The sequence below is a fragment of the Nyctereutes procyonoides genome, unplaced genomic scaffold (genome assembly GCF_905146905.1).
Source record: "Nyctereutes procyonoides isolate TBG_1078 unplaced genomic scaffold, NYPRO_anot_genome, whole genome shotgun sequence".
Lineage (NCBI taxonomy): Eukaryota > Metazoa > Chordata > Mammalia > Carnivora > Canidae > Nyctereutes > Nyctereutes procyonoides.
In genome coordinates this window covers 34,021,294-34,037,948 of record NW_026575160.1, presented here as the reverse complement: position 1 = coordinate 34,037,948, position 16,655 = coordinate 34,021,294, and the positions used below count along the sequence as shown (strand labels likewise).

The 16,655-nt window shown below is 40.6% G+C and overlaps 1 protein-coding gene across 4 annotated transcripts in view; it reads left to right on the top strand.

Annotated features, from left to right (window-relative positions):
- CADPS2 (calcium dependent secretion activator 2) overlaps positions 1 to 16,655 on the top strand; it is a 447,623-nt gene that overhangs the window by 366,774 nt on the left and 64,194 nt on the right. For all 4 annotated transcript variants that reach the window (XM_055314464.1, XM_055314463.1, XM_055314462.1 and 1 more), the window contains exons 17-18: positions 5,625 to 5,728; positions 15,792 to 15,948. In XM_055314464.1, the coding sequence (XP_055170439.1) occupies positions 5,625 to 5,728; positions 15,792 to 15,948 (261 nt within the window). The remainder of the gene's footprint in view (positions 1 to 5,624; positions 5,729 to 15,791; positions 15,949 to 16,655) is intronic.

Genomic DNA, 16,655 nt, shown 5'->3' with positions numbered 1-16,655 from the left:
CCCATTTCCTCTAGTCAAGAGAGACCCCCCCAAAATCAGCTAATCACAGAATCAGCTGGTCACAAGTTCTGAAAGTGGCAGGCAGGTTTGGAGAGGGAGGGGTGGTGTTGCTTAATAGGAAAGAAAGCATTTGCTCTCCTACCCTCCTTTCCCTCTCAGGGTGAGAAGTCCCGTGAGAATTGAGATCTGGCCAGGACTGGGACTCCCAGGAGCCGGGTGGTGCTAGGGTCTGGCGCTGTTGTCACCACACGTCCCCAGGGCTAGAGCCAGAGGATGGGTCAGAAAACCTCAATAAAAGTTTAGACTTTCCAGTTGAGTCATCCGTCTGGATCATGCAAAAGGGGAGAACATTGACACCAGTAAGAATTAAGGTTAAAATTGGGACAGAATCAGGGACCAGTAGAAAATCCCCTGAACCAGTTCAACTGGTCTAAAGGGTTTGATGAATGGAAGAAGACATCGAACATGGAACAGTAGCTCGATGGGACCTTTTCTGATCTGATTGGAACACACCGTTTACGCGCCCACAGCAGTGTGTGTGTGTGTGTGAAGGCGAGAAAGGAGGAGGAAGCGATCACTGTCTACCTGGGGAAGGAGGACAGCACAGGAAAATGGAGGGATCCATCCTACCATTGCTCAGCCAGGTCTGAGGGTAGAGAAGTTTTTCCATCCAGCAGTCCATGGAGAGGATGCTGATCGTCCTTGCCACTGGATGACCTTTCAAGTTCCAGGTAGAAGGAATCAGAGCTGGTACCGCTGGCCCAACTTTCCTGATCTTTTGAACCTGTCAAGACGAAGCCTCACTGCTTGGGGCTCACAGTGTATCCGGGTGATTGCGTCCATGTTACTGATCTCTCCGCTCCTTCCAAGCTGTGGTCCTTTGTCTCTTTTCCCTACGCAGTACGCAGTACTCGTGTTTGCATTTCCTCCCCTCTTTCCTCTTTTCCCCCCTTAAGGATCCACAATTATCCCTATAGTTTCTCCTTGAGTCTTAGAGATTTCTCACCTCAATTCCCTACTGAGTATCAGGGCTTTCTCCTCGTCCATCTGACTGATGTTCTTTAGAGGAAGGGAGAAGCAACACCAGAGTGAATGTGGGTTTTTTTTTTTTTTTTAATTTTCCTTCTTACAGGAGGAGAAGGAAGGTGGGAGCCTTAAATGTTAGACTGCTGCTAACTTTGTCTCATCTAAAGTTCCTGACCTCAAACACATGCCCATTAAAAGAAGCCTTTCTTTCTAAAGATCTCCCTATGTTATCCATGAGCAATTTAAACCCTCCTATCGACATATCTTTGATCCCATTTCTTTCAAGATAATAATACTGTTCTTGCATGTTGAGTGCATTTAATTCATTCTCTACGAGACAGAGCTTTATGGCGGAATTTCCTCATATTGACCAAAAATGGATGGTACATAGCTACTCTCTACCTTATAATCTGGTTAGGGATAAAGATGCAGAAATTCTTGGAGGCAAAAATATCACCTTGTCCGTCATTGTATCCCCTTAGTTGTTAGGACAGTAACTTCCAGGCAATAAATGTTTGTTGAATCAAATTCGGGGTCACAAAATCAGGCTGTCGAACCAAGAAATCTTAGTGCATACACAGGAATTGCTTTTTGATGCACTCTAGCTGGTCATCATGACCCAGATGCAAGGGAGAGAAGCATTACGATGGCTTTATGTCATCATCCTTCAATCCACCATCTCGAATCCTTTCTTGCTTAGTTGCAAATAGAGATACGAGTTTGTAAGACTTAAGGTCAAATACCTTACTAATTTCTCCATATCCCATATGGGGGGGGAAAAAAGGACTGAAATGATTTGGTCTTTTCCCTAGGTCCCCTTACAACCTTCACTCTGAGTTATCACTGTGTGTCCACCACTAGGGATTTTGACGGGAAATGGCTGGAAAGGAGGCAGCTGGAGGGAATGTGCTGGGAGTATGCAATGGGGGAGGAGAATTAAAACCTACCAAAGCAAAACAGCCAAGCTGTCTCCCCATCTCCTGATCTTTTCTCCAGCAAGACCTCTTCTTATATGTATAGAGGCCTAATTAAAAGGAATTGCTTTGAGCAGCCAGGAAGTGTTATTGTCAAAAAGTAAAAGTGTTCCAAAATGAAGAAAGATCGTACCCAATGCGTTGAAAGTCATCAAGAAACCTTGCTACTTTGGGCATACTTATTTTAAATGTATTACAACAATCAGCAACTTGGTGTGAAGCTTGAAGAATACAGAGGCATCTGTAATACTGTGAAAATGTTACAAACAGTGAAAGTGAACATTTTGAGAAGGAATTCTCAAATATTCAGTGTTCAGATTTTTAATGGTAAAAGGTTGGTAACCTTGTTATCTAATAGAGTTCGGACTACAGAATGCATTAAACTTCTTGGCTGTAGTCAAATGAGTGACAGCCAGAGATGGCGTACACAGTGTACTTGATAAAAAAAAAAAAAAAAAACGCTGTTTATTTAAAGTATTAGAGTGGCCATTATGTTCAAGTACAAAGTTCTGTTCTTCTCAGTAAATTTAGTCTAGAAAAAAATACAATGTTTAAGGCTGTTTTTAAGTTTCAGTAGAACACAGGGTACTTTCAGAGTCTTTCCTCAAGATAGTGTCAAATGTAAAAGCTGATTTTACAACGTAAACAGAATGACTTTTCAGGTTGTTTCTGTGATTATTTTCCATTATTGCGTACTTGTGACTGAGGATATGGTGACTTTATAGACTCTTCAAACTTCCAGCCATTTCAGAAGTTTCTTTGCATTTATACAGTTTACTGTTTGTATGTGTGTGTTATTCAGAGAATTGAAAATGAAAAAGAATTCAAGTCTTTGCATCATTGTTGCTTACCTGACATTAGAGGGAAGATTTTAATCCTATCCCAGCTAGAGTCCTGTATGACCTTGGACACCCTTTTTTTTTACTCTGGAAGTGGGGGCCATAATCATCTAACTTGCAGAATCATTGTAAAGATTCGGTAATTAACGTACTAAATAGGTAGGAAAAATAAGTTCTTTTGTGATAAAAAAAAAATTTGTTGCCTCTCTATTTCGTTATGAAAAACACATGATATAAGCATAGAGATATGTTTAAACAATATAATCCAATGTAGAGAAAGCCTAACAACACATTTATAGGAAACATAGAATACCCTAAGTTTAGTTTAGAATAATTAATTTATGCATATATGGCAATTAGTCCTAAAATATATGGAATGTCCCATTGAAAACCCATTCCCTGGTTTCATCAACCTGCACCCTCATTCCCTAAGCCACACAGTCTCCAAATCTCAGGACCATTCTTCTCTATGGCCTGTAATTTCTAGTTACTCAAAAGGGCTTCTTTCTTCAGAGCATTCCTGCACCTTCCTCTTCTCTTCTCACTCCCATCTTCCCATTGTTCTCCATCTTACTAGACCTGACCCTTGGGATCCAGGTTGCGCAACTTCACCAATCCTTCCTTTTTCTATACAACCACAAATGCATTTTCCTAAAATTAATTTAATCTGAAGCCTTGCAAAGAAATCCTTGCTCTGAATTACACATAGGACAGTTATCCAGGATGCTTATTATTTCACTTAAACTCTGCCATAATCTGAGCTCAGGCTCACCAGCCACAGCTCACCAGCACACTGTGCATCAGCCAGGCAAGGGGGAGGCAGAGATGGCAGGAGCCCATGTTAAGTTCAGGTCTCACCTTCTCAAGTGAGAAGTCTCAGCATCTCCACTTGCGAGCTGTTGCATTTCATCTCTCCAGGTTTGTTTCCTTATCTATCAGTTATATGATCAAATAACCAAACAACTCAAAGCTGCTGGGGAAATTAATGTGATGATGCGTGGAAAGTGCCTGGTGCTATGCCTGAGACGCAACTGGTTCTCAATAAATAGTGACATTTGTGACCATCATCGTCATCACTTTCCTCTGAAATCACCTCATCTCTGTCACATAGACGTTTCTAAAAACCCATCTACTTTCCCAGGTCGTTTGTTCTTCCTTTAGGACCTGCTCCAGGTCCTGCTAACCTTCCTGCTGATTCCTGTCCCCAATCCACTCCCTCTCAGCAGTTCTCACCTCTCCTGCATAACCGCTGTTTGCTCTGTGTTGTTTCCAAACTTTTCTTAAGGATCTTGTCTTTCTCACCAGACTCTAGTAGCTAGAGCTGCCCCCAAATGGAGTAGACTGTCTTGCAAAGTCATGAGCCTCCTTGACCTCACCCTCTTTTGAGGATGTTGAAGTGATCATGAAACAGACAGAAGATGGAATAGTTGATGTCTAAGGATCCTTTTAGTAGTGATTTTTGGAGTATGAGTTGTTTAAGATCAGGGACTTGGCTTATACCTCCTCCTGTTTCTCACAGCTAGAAACATCGCAGGCACACTCAATTACGTGCTGTTTGGCAGGCTGGTTTTCTGCTCGTGATCCCCGTCACAGACAAGCATGGCTTTCCATCCTGCAGGGACGTTTAGGAGGATGAGTGCAGGGTTGGGGGATGTTTATCACACGGGGACTTATACTAAGCTTATGATAAATGTTTAATGAACATGCACCAGCTGCAAGCAGGGTTTCAGTGCATCATTGTACGTCCCTTGGCAATGAGCAAATGGAAGAGAGTATCCTCCAAATTTAAGGCTGAAGTTTTAGGAAGAAGTTAAAGGAAAAGATCCATTGCCAAAAAACAAAACTCCTGAGGTCCCACAGAAAAAGCTCTTTTTTCCTGAAAATTTTACCTCCCTTCCTTACAACCTCCTTACTGGGACGAAGAGAGTCCACAAACGTAAGACAGTATTTATCTTCAGCGTCCTTACTGGAAGCTCTGTTCTTCACATGCAGTTTTGAAACCATTTCATTACGCAGGACAGGGCACCTCTAATTCCTGCCAGTGTGCTGGATCCTGAAATCGACTGCTCTTCCTTCTCCGTTGCTCACTGTGGCCTGGCCTCCTTTATACCAGTCTGCCTTGATGCTGAAAGAACCTTCAGCTTTCAGAACACTCCTCCACCCCTCTCCAGCTAGAGGAGGGGAGAGGGTGACATAATAGTGGACGGGGAACGAGGGGAGGAGATGGATTAATTGAAGGTTGTCAGAGTGTTTTAGGTGACTTTATACGTCTTGAATGCAAGATCAACATAAACTATATAGACATTTCAGGCAGAGGATTTAAATAACAACAAAAAAAAAAGCATGGTTTTGCTAATGTCGAGAATGACTCATCTGGTAAGAATGGTATTGTATTGATAATACAATACAGAGAGAAGGAAAAGACTGTGGTATCTGCTCTCTTTGTGTTTCTGACCTTGAGGAGAATTATAACTTGTTTGTTGCAGAAGTTGAGCATCTAATGTGCTGATGCACCTGTTAGTTCTTATATATTAAATGGCACAACACTTGCAGTTCCCTGTGATTGCTTTGCGGGTGAAATGTTTTCTGCAATGTGGTGAACTGGTTTTGTTGTTTTTTTTTTTTTTTTCTTTAAGAATGTATTTGTTTGTATTTTTTGTATGTCTTGTTTCTCAAAAATGTGCTTTCTATTCTGTTTCCACACCCTGGTCTCCTCATTTTACATGGAAATATGTTTGGCTTTTGATTTTCAAGGTAACATTATTATGATCTCTTTCTAACATAGAGACCATGAACCAGGCAACTCCTGCTAGAAAGCTGGAAGAGGTTCTTCATCTAGCAGAGCTCTGCATAGAAGTCTTGCAGCAGAATGAAGAGCATCATGCAGAGGTGATGACTTGCTTTCACTGTCATATAAAGTCACATATAATGCTTTGCCGTGGTGAGAACAGCACTGGGGACGTGCCTGCCCGCAGACTTTGATACACGTCTGCCCGTTCAACGTGTAAAAAACTGAGAACATTTAAGCGCATTTCCTGGATAGCAATTCCTCTATGTTACAAAGGGGTTGTGTAGTATATAGTGTATTATCTGTTCCTGACGACAGTCACTCTGTGAGGAACACGGGACAGCTTATGGGATCTGCCAAAGTCGTGCAAGTAGTAAGAAGGGAAGCTGGAATCTCAGGAAGGCAGATTGCTTGCTTCTCCCCCCTGCCGTGATTGCTTTACTTTAGAAATGTAAATGAATCAGCATGCAAAAGGAAAAGTAGTGATAAACTCTAACAAAATCAGATAGAAGACTTCATAACCCTATGGCTGATAACTAATATTTAATTCTTACCATCAGACTTTTCTTTAAAGTTTCACTAAGCCTGCATTGTTTATGGTTTTCGAAAGTTTTAATCATATTATTAACGTTCACTCTATGGAGTAAAATTCCACAGCCAACTGCTTATTCTAAGACTTAAAAGTGCCACTCTTTCTAATAGTCATAAGTTTATTTTTTTAAAAAAAGTTTTATGACTTTGAATTGGGTGGGGAAAATATATGGAATTAAATAAATATAACAAATTTCAGCACTCTAACAGTACTTTTATTCCTGAAGAAGCACACGAAATGGGCAAGAATTTTTCCTAAAGCTTACTTAAGAATTTATACAATATTCGTATGTAATGAAGCCAAGTTTTCAAAATCATAAGAAACTATAGGAAATACACTTTAAGCAAATTCTTAAAAAAAGCGTATTCATGAAGCCTTACTCTAGGTAACCAAGATGTATTGTATCTGGTTATAAATATGATCATTCAAAACATCTGCTTTTAGCTCACACTATGGAATCTAGTTTTTACCTTGCATCTGTCATGTGTGAACTTGTTATGGATATTGTATTTTAAACTGAAGAAACAGCTGCTTCAATAATTCGAAATGAATCCCCAAGAGGATCTTTTCTAGGCTGGTACTACTGCTATGTTACAATGAAAATGATTATATGATAAGATATATATGTGCGTGGTCTTTGTCTTTTGTTAAAAGGCATTATCATCAGAGTATTAGACCTTTTTGAATTAAAAAAATACTTCTGATTGGATATTCAGTTGCAGTATATTTCACCTAAGCAGGTACATCTAACATTCCCACGCATTTCACAGAAATAATATTTAATTTTCCTGCCCTCATAAGAAAAATAATTACTTTCCTGTCTTTTAAATGCAATTATTAAATGTCGTGTACTTCATGCAATCACTATATGCTTGTTAATGTAGCCAAACCCGATTAAAATGTAAATAATATTTTCTAATCCACAAAAACAGGGTTGGCTTTATTGAACAGAGATAATCATAACTCATAAATATCTCTTTATGCTGAAATATAGAACTATTATGATGACCTCTTTTTAAAATGCTTTGTAACAAACACTGTGGCATTTTCCATCTCCCAATGCTTCCAAATTCTTGGAACCCATCAGGGAAGAGAGGTGAGTAAAACTGTTCTCACTATTTTTCTAGCATGGGATAACTCTTTTAGTGATAGTAAGATAGAAACCACTATTTCATTTTATTTATTTATTTATTTTTATTTATTCATAAAAGACCCAGAGAGAGAGAGAGGCAGAGACACAGGCAGAGGGAGAAGCAGGCTTCCTGCAGGGACCCCGATGTGGGACTCCATCCCAGGACCCCGGGGTTACGCCCCGGGCCGAAGGCAGGTGCGATGCTCAACCGCTGAGCCACCCGGGCATCCCATCCCACTATTTCATCTTAAAGCCAATCTAGTTCTCCTCCTTGCAATTAAACACTGTTTCTCTGAATGGGCTTAGAGTTGTAGTGTTTTGGTAAATATGTCTTATTAATACTTGCTTGCATAATTAAGGCCATCTGAAAGGATTTTGATAATTTGGTTTCATCCCTTTTTCCTTTTGCCTTTTTCTTTTCTTCTTTTTTTTTTTTTTTTAAGATTTTTATTTTAAGTAATCTCTACACCCAACATGGGGCTCAAGTTCACAATCCCCAGATCAAGAGTCACACGCTCTACTGGCTGAGCCAGCCACCTGTCTTGCCTTTGTCTTTTTTTCACCAGAAGATCCAACTTTTCTTCCGAACAGTCCTGGGGAGTGAATTGGTCTGATTCTAGAATCATTTCCAGAGTGAATTGGTAGACTGAACTCTGCACTGATCTTTCTTCTGCTGGATGTTCAAGCTGGAGTCTCTTGACTCCACGAGGGAGCGCCTGGCTCAGCTCCGTCGAGGAGGTCACCGCGTCTGCCTCGCAGAGCCCTCCCTTTGGCTCTTGTGCAGGCTTCCCTTACCTTCACCTGCTCTCTCCCAGTGGTAGTTCACATCCACGGCTAAGAGGTTGTTTCTGTCTTTCAGCAATTTCCCACTCAAGCAGTTTTCACGTCCTTCACATTTTTGACAGCGACTGGCTTATAAGCTAGTCCTCCCTTCCCTCCAGTGGCCTCTCCACCTCTTCTCTCAGGCTTTTTTCTGAGTTTGTTTTCTCTTTAAAAAAAGATAGCTTAGGATCCTTCCCAGAAAATCTTGAAAGCCGTCTCCATATTCCAGTGACTAGACTGTGCCTGGCCAGAAATTTAGGCAAACCAGTCCGTCAGCCACCTATCTCAGGGCCACTCGCTGTGATGACGCCAGGAGGTCCCGATGCTCATGAGGAAGCCCGGGCTCTCGCCAGCACACCATCCCCACGTACGCCATCTGACCCGTAGGAAAACTAACCCGCAAACGTTGAGCAACTTAGCGCACATGGCAGGAGGTCAGTGACGGGACTCCACCCTGGGCACTTTGCAGGGAACCACGTTGCTCTTTCTCAGTAAATACAGGGGTGGGATGGTTGTCCTCCCCTGGTTCCGCTGCCAGGGTTCACACCAGGCAGCAGAGATGTAAATGCAGAGGGGATGGTGACGGTGCAAGCCTGGAGACGTCCCTTGCATCCGTCCTCTTCCTTTCCTTGCTGTCTTGTGTGCCTAGCACGCCGCCCAAGGGGATGCAGCGTTGAAAAGATCAGGAGAAGGGCCCCGTGATCTACACAAGCGCAGTTCAGGTTGCTAGTTTGTTGGAGGTTATCACACCAGAGGCGTGATTTAAGGTCCCTAAAGCAGTCTTAAGTGTAATATCGTCCACTGTGTCGGTGACCCTGTAAGCGAAAAGGGTGTTTTGTGATAATTTGGTATTTGCTGCATGGACAGCTCTCAGGACACCACACGTGGCTGATTCAGCTTGCACTGCAGCCGCATGTGTCCCACGCTCCTCCAGCGACCGAGGCAGGACGAGGGAGGGAGTTCAGTGTGGACTCACATAGCTGCACGTTTGCTCACATGAACGCCAGTGTCTGAACCAGGGTGTTACTGGGTGGATTCTAACAAGAAGAGAAAGGGCATTTGATTCCTTTTTCCCCGTTTGTTTTGCTTCTTTGTGACCTTCCTCTTCTCACTAGCATGCACACCTACGGAGCATCTTAAAGTCTGCTTATTGGTTCATGAACAAGATCTGTTTATTGCTTAACTACTAACTAAATTACAGTAATCACGACAATAGGCTTGTATTAAGCACATAGTATTTGCGTGTGGGTAGCCGGTGAGATAAACCAACATTTTTTAAGATGGTTTTAGGTTTAGGATTAGATTAGCCTCTGATCGAACAAGTATCCCTCATTTTGGAAGAAGATGACCAGCGTGTGGCTTTTTGATGCAAAGTCATAGCCACAGAATTCCATTCGCAGCCGTGACTCTCAAATGTGAACTTCTATGGGCATAAATTTCCTACGAAAAATTTTCGTTGATTATTTAGTAATTTTTAATACTGTGTATATGATAATATATAATAATAAGAATATTATTTTACCCTGAAATACCCCTTGAAGTATTTTCAGTTTATCATCACATTTGGCTATTTCAATATTTATATTCATGTATGATCCCAACTAGGGAGAGATTTTGTTGAATCGAAAGAGTTGTAAAAACCTTATGGTTAGTTTGAAAGTGATTTAGGTGTCACCCTCGAGTCCATTCTCTTAGCTCCTCAAAAGAGCTTACATATTTCTAGAATCTGGCCTCTCCGTGTTACATGCATGTGTATGTATGTTGGGGCTGGGAGGTATCCTAGATACTACACTATTTCCAGAGCTTTCAGGATCATCTACAAAATACAGGATTGAAAAAAAAAAATACAAGATCGCAAACTGATCTTTTCTTGGGGGGGGGGGATTAGCATATACTGCATTCCAAAATCAAATTCGCTGTTTTTGCTCATTTATGCAGCCATCCTCTTTTTTGTTGTAAATTACGAATCTTAACTATATTTTGAGGGTAAAAGTAATCAAAAGCCTCTGACCTCCAAGAAATCAAGAAAGATACAAAGAAATAAGATAGGAATAGATGCTCTGGCAAGAAAAATCCCAGGACATTAACGGTGGTCTGATCTACAAAACATGATGGACGTACAGATGCGTACGCAGGGTACGGGCTGCATATAGTTAATTAAGAATCTGCATGTGAGGGAGCTTGATTTCTGTGCTCCAGCTGACCTGGATTCAAATCACTGTTCTGTCACCGACCAACTGTATGACTCTGGGCAAGTCGTTTAATCGCTCTGAGTTTGCTACAATAGAAAATAAGGGTAATTACTCTATCTACCTTTCTGGAAGTGTTGTCTGAAGGTTAAAATAACATATAAAAAGCCTTTAGGACAATAGTTGGCACAAAAAACATCTAAGCTCCCATAAGATGTGCCTGCATTTCAATTCATCTCTGTAATTGCTGATAGTGATTAGATTTTGACTTTTGTAGAGCAAGAGATTTCCCTATTCACTGAATCTTCACAGCAACCTGGGGGGAGTCAGGACAAGTTGGCGGTTTGCGGATGAGGAAATGGAAATCCGCCCAGGGAACTGGTTCGCCCACAGCCTCAGGGCTCCCCACCAGGTGCAGGAGCTCAGGACTCACCTCCAGTTTCAGGATCCGTTCTTACCTGCCACTGTTTCCAGTGACACTCAGGAAACAGACGCAGCGTCCAGGGTATTGTCACCTTGCCCCATACATTGTTTTCACCGTGTGAGATTTTTCCTTATTGTTATAGGACTTTGATAGGAATGGTGTGGCTGAAGGATGATAATCAAGTTTTGTTTTGTATTTCCCTCTTAATCAAATTAAACACTGCCTTCTGCCTCTGCCATTTCGTTTACGCTAATTAGTGGCTTAGCATTAGAGTCGGGATCACTTTAACCCAGATAATCACGGCTTGATTGGTGCCCTGCGGATGGATGTGTTTCTGAGTGGGGTTTTCTTCTCCCCGGTGGAGACCCTGGTGCTGTGGAGCCTCCACCGTCTCTCAGGAAGTGGCCCTCGAGGGAGGCCGCTATTCACGCTCTCCTCTCACTAACAGTCCAGGTTGAGGTGACCGCCACCCAGCAGAAAGGATGGCAGAAAGGATGAGGGGATAGGTGTAGAGTCCACCCCGTGTTCTCAAGGTAACAGCCTTGCTTTTGTGACGGCTTAATGCTTTCTCTAGTCATCTTGAGGAAAACAAGGAGCGTTCACCGCAGACTGGCTTACATTCATCAGGGATACAGTTTGAGACACAGACACACACGTCTGCAAAACAGAATGGAAACTTTGAGTTGATGGTGACATCTTGCCATCCTGAAGCTACTTCTTTTTAATCTAAGTATTTTATTTAAATTCAGTTTGCCAGCATACAGTCTAACACCCAGTGCTCATCCCATCGAGTGCCCCCCTCAGTGCCCGTCACGCAGTCACCCCATCCCCCGCCCACCTCCCCTTCTGCAACCCTTTGTGTGTTACTATGTTCTCTCTGAACATATATCATCAAAATGTAGAACCTTTCATCACACTTTATACTCTTACTGTGAAAATAAATTAAAAGCACGGAACTAGGGACGCTTGGGTGGCTCAGTGGTCGAGGGTCTGTCTTTGACCCAGGGCATGACCCCGGTGTCCTGGGATCAAGTCCCGCATCAGGCTCCCTGCAGGGAGCCTGCTTCTCCCTCTTCCTCTGTCTCTGTGTCTCTCTCTTGTCTCTCATGAATAAATAAAATCTTTTTTTTTAAAAAGAAGGAATTAATGAAATTTCACAACCGTGTATCTGATAGGTTCCTAGAAAGTTCTTGAAAGTAAATGTTGACTTCTCCAGCCATAGTATGACAAGTCCTTTCTTAAGTGATTAATTCTAATTGGAAGAATAATAAAAATTTCTGTATCACAGAAGTAGGATGTTTTGTAGTTATTTGGTTAAAAAGTAAGTAGCAAACGGTAAATTTAAAAAGAGGAAAAAGTGGGTACCTGAATGACTCAGTCGGTAGAGTATGTGCTCTTGATCTTGGGATCATGAGTTCAAGCCCCATGTTAGGTATAGAGTTGACTTAATAAAAAAAAGAATTTAAGTGGGGGAAAGACCCAAAAAAGCAATTCACTAAAAACGGTATAAAGAGAGCCCTTACACCTATGAAAAAATGTTTGAACTCATAATTAGAGAAATGCAAATCGAAAACAAAACAGACGCTATACCCAGAGAAATCCGCATTACTTGGTGTGAATGTGGTAAGAGCACTTAACACGAGATACAGCCTCTAAGCAAAATGCTGAGTGTGTAAGGCAGCACCGTTAGCTGTGGGCGCTAGACTTGTTCGTCCAGTATAACCAAGTCTTTGCACCGTTTCACTAATTCCTCCCTGTTTCACGCTCCCCAAGCCGTTCTCCCCTCTGAAACCACCATTCTACTCTCTGCTCCTAGGTATTTGACTGTTCTAGATTCCTCATTTAAGTGAGGTCATATGGTGTTTGTCCTTCTGTGTCTGGAGTATTTCGCTCAGCATGACATCCTCTAGACTTAACCATGCTGTTGAAAATGGCGTGATTTCCTTCCTTTTTAAGGCTGAAAAATACTCCATTGTTTATAGACATTGTATTTTCTTGATCCATTCATTCATCTGTTGATGGACATATAGGTTGATTCCATGTCTTAGCTATTGTAAATAATGGTGCAGTGACCATGGCAATGCAGATATCTCGGAGATTCTGATTTCAGCTCCTCCAGGCGTATATTCAGATGTGGGATTGCTGGAGCATATGGTACTTCTATTTTTTTTTTGGGGAGGGGGGAACCTCCATACTGTTTACTATAGTGGCTGTAGCAACTTGCATTCTCACCAACAGTATACAAGAACTTCTCTTTTCCCTACAACTTCAATAAAACTTACCTTTTTATATATATATATATATATATATATATATATATATATATATATATATACATATATATATATATATGTAATAGCCATCCTAATAGGTGTGAGACGATAGCTCATTGTGGTTTTGATTTATATTTGAAAATCAAATTGTGATTAATGATGTTGAGGACCTTTCCATATAGCTGTTGGCCATTTGTAGGGCTTCTTCAGAGAAATATCCATTCAGGTCTTTGCCCGACTTTTAATCAGATGATTTGGGGTTCTCATGCTGTTGAGTTGTAGGAGTTCTTTATACACTGTGGATATTAATCCTTTATTAGTTCAACTTCTTGCAAATATTTTCTCCCATTCCATAAGTTGCCTTTTCATTTTGTTGATGGATTTTCTTTGCCATGCAGAAGCTTTTTCGTTTGATGTAGCCCTTTTGATGTATTTTTGCTTTTGTTTGTGTTTTTTAGGTCATGTTCAAGAAAATCCTGGATAATGGTTTCTTATGATCTTTTTTATTCCTGTGGTATTGGTTGTAATGTCATTTCATTTATTATTTATTCAAATTTTCTGTCTTTTTATTAGTCAAAAGTTTTGTTGATAGTATTTGTTAAGAAACTTAACTCTTAGTTTCATTGATCTCTTCTATTGTTTTGTATTCTCCATTTCATTTATTTAAGCTCTAATCTTAATTATGTTCTTTCTTCTCCTAACTTCAAACTTAGTCTGTCCTTCTTTTTCTAGTTTCTTGAGGTGTAACAGGAGGTTGTTGTGAGATCTTTTTTCTTTTTTAATATGAATGTTTATTGCTATAAATTTCCTTCTTAGTGCTGCTTTTACTGCAACCCATAAATGTTGGTATGTTGTGTTTTCATTTTTGTTTATCTCAATCCTATCCAGGTTTGGGAGGTTTTCAACCACTATTTTTTTAAATAAGCTTTCTTCCCCTTTCCCTTTCATTCTTTTATTGTTGTTGTTTCTCTGACCAGATAACTTCAAATTACTTGTCTTTGAGTTCATTGATTCTTTCTTCTTGATCAATTCTGTTGAAGCTCTTCATTCAATTTTTCAGTCATTGTTCTTCAGTTCCAGAATATTTGTTCAGTTACTTTCATGGTTTCTGTCCCTTTGTTGAACTTCTCATTTTTTAAAATACTGTTTAACTGATTTTATTTAGTTGTCCATATGTGTTCTTTTGTAGTTCATCGAGCTTCTTTGAGACAATATTTTTGTATTCTTTCAGGGACTTTACAGATCTCTATTTCTTCGGGGTTGGTCACTTGAGCTTTTTTTTTTTTTTTTAAGATTTTATTTATTGATTTGAGAGAGGGAGAGCACAAGCAGGGGGAGCAGCAGAGGAAGAAGGAGAAGCAGATCCATGCTGAGTGTGGAGCCCAACATGAGACTTGTTCCCAGGACCTTGAGATCATGACCCGAGCCCTAGTCAGACACATAACTGGCTAAGCCACCCAGGGGCACCACTGGAGCTTTATTTTGTTCTTTTGATGGTTATCATATTTCTTTGATCCTTATGGTCCTTAGACTTGTGTTGGTGTCTGCACATTTGAAGAAGCAGTCATCTCTTGTAGTCTTTACAGACTGGCTTTCTCAGGGAAAACCCTTTACCAGTCAGCCCACCAAGAAATTCTTGGTGGGCTGGTTAGTAGGGTTTATGGGCCCACTGGCTGGCAGGGACCATGGGAAATCAGGCCTTCTGCTAGATTCCATGGGCAGATGGTATTGGTGCTGTGATCCATCATCAGACCACATTGTTTTCAAGAACTATCTAAAAAGTAAATATTATTTTCACTCATCTAAAGATTTTTTTAAGGTGATTATTGCCATTACCTAAAAGGCATTAGAAAATGTCTTGCTGAGTATAAAGTAATAAACAGAACATATACAGACTTGTTCTTTCTTGTGTTTACAGTCTAAGAGGCAGAAATTAAAATATTCACATATATGGTCATATATGTAATGCCAAGACTTGGGAAATTAATATGCTAAGCATCAGAGAGACTATGTAAGACTAAATCAGACTACCTACCTACCAGAGTACCTACCTAATTTACAGGAGAGGGTCAAGAAATCTCTCTATGAAAGTGTATTTGAGACCTGAGATTTATTTTTTAAAGTACTACAAATAAAAAGCAATATTTTTCAAACGTGAGAAGAAATTTTATACACAAATTTTAGATAAGCAAATGTGGCATTGAATAAAATAAAAAATCTAAAATAGAATAAAAATGCAAAATGATGGGATCCCTGGGTGGCTCAGCGGTTTAGCGCTGCCTTCAGCCCAGCCAGGGTGTGATGGAGTCCTGGGATCGAGTCCCTCGTCGGGCTCCCTGCATGGAGCCGGCTTCTCCCTCTGCCTGTGTCTCTGCCTCTCTCTCTCTCTCTCTCTCTCTCTGTGTGTGTCTATCATGAATAAATAAATAAAATCTTTAAAAAAATGCAAAATGACTTTTACTGCTTTATTTTAAAAATATATGTTTACTTTAGAACATTTGAAAAATATATAAAATAAAATTTTTGTATCTCATTATTTAAGCATAATGACTATGATGTTTTATGTATTTCTAATATCTCTTTTTTCTGTAAGAAATATTCTAAAATGTGATACCCTATTGTACAACATTCTACTACAATTTCACTTTCCGTGACATGTTTTCAAGTGGCACAATATTTGTGTGTATTTCTAAGAAGTCATCTAATTTCACATTATTTTTATCCTCTCACAGGCATTTGCTTGGTGGCCTGATTTATTGGCAGAGCATGCAGAGAAATTTTGGGCTTTATTCACAGTGGATATGGATACCGCACTGGAAGCCCAACCACAAGACTCCTGGGATAGTTTTCCTCTTTTCCAACTGCTCAACAATTTCCTCCGAAATGACAGTAAGCACGTGGGTTTTCTTCAGTATGTGTAGTGGGGCCGGGGGGTTGGGGGGAGGATGGAGAGAATGTGTGTGTGAATGTGTATTTACAGAGCTCTCTCACTCACCAGCAAGATTGCCAGAGTTCATTAGTGTTTGCTCAGTCTCCCTGACTCTTTCAGGCCTGGTTCTGGGGGAAACCAGGAACATGCCCACATGGCTCCACTGGCCTCTGAGGTTCCTCTTATTTCTACCCTCCTGCGTTTATCAGGAACTGGTAACACAGGCATCTTTCCCATTGCACCTTGTGAATCAGAAATCTTCAAAGGTTAGCATTTCTAAAGCTCTTGAGAATACCTGTGTTTCTGAAAGACCCCTCAGAAATGTGTCATTATTCTAGAAATTCATGTTGTGTTAAGGTTTCTACTAATACGCATTCTGATAATACTGTTTGTCTAAGAGGGATTCACTTCCCTGGATGATGCTGTAATATGCCACGTGGTATGGGTTGCTCTCGCTCTGTATTAAGAAATTTAAGAGAATGTAAAGGTCCTCTATTGAGACATTTCTTTTCAACGCAATAGTAATGTTCACAAATTTTCTGGTGCACGGTCTTCCAGCAGCCCCAACAAACCGAGTTTTATATCAGGACTTTAGAAGGACATTTCTTAACGTAGGTTCCTAGCTTTTCCTATGAGGACTCTTGAAACGTTTCCCTTAAACCCAACT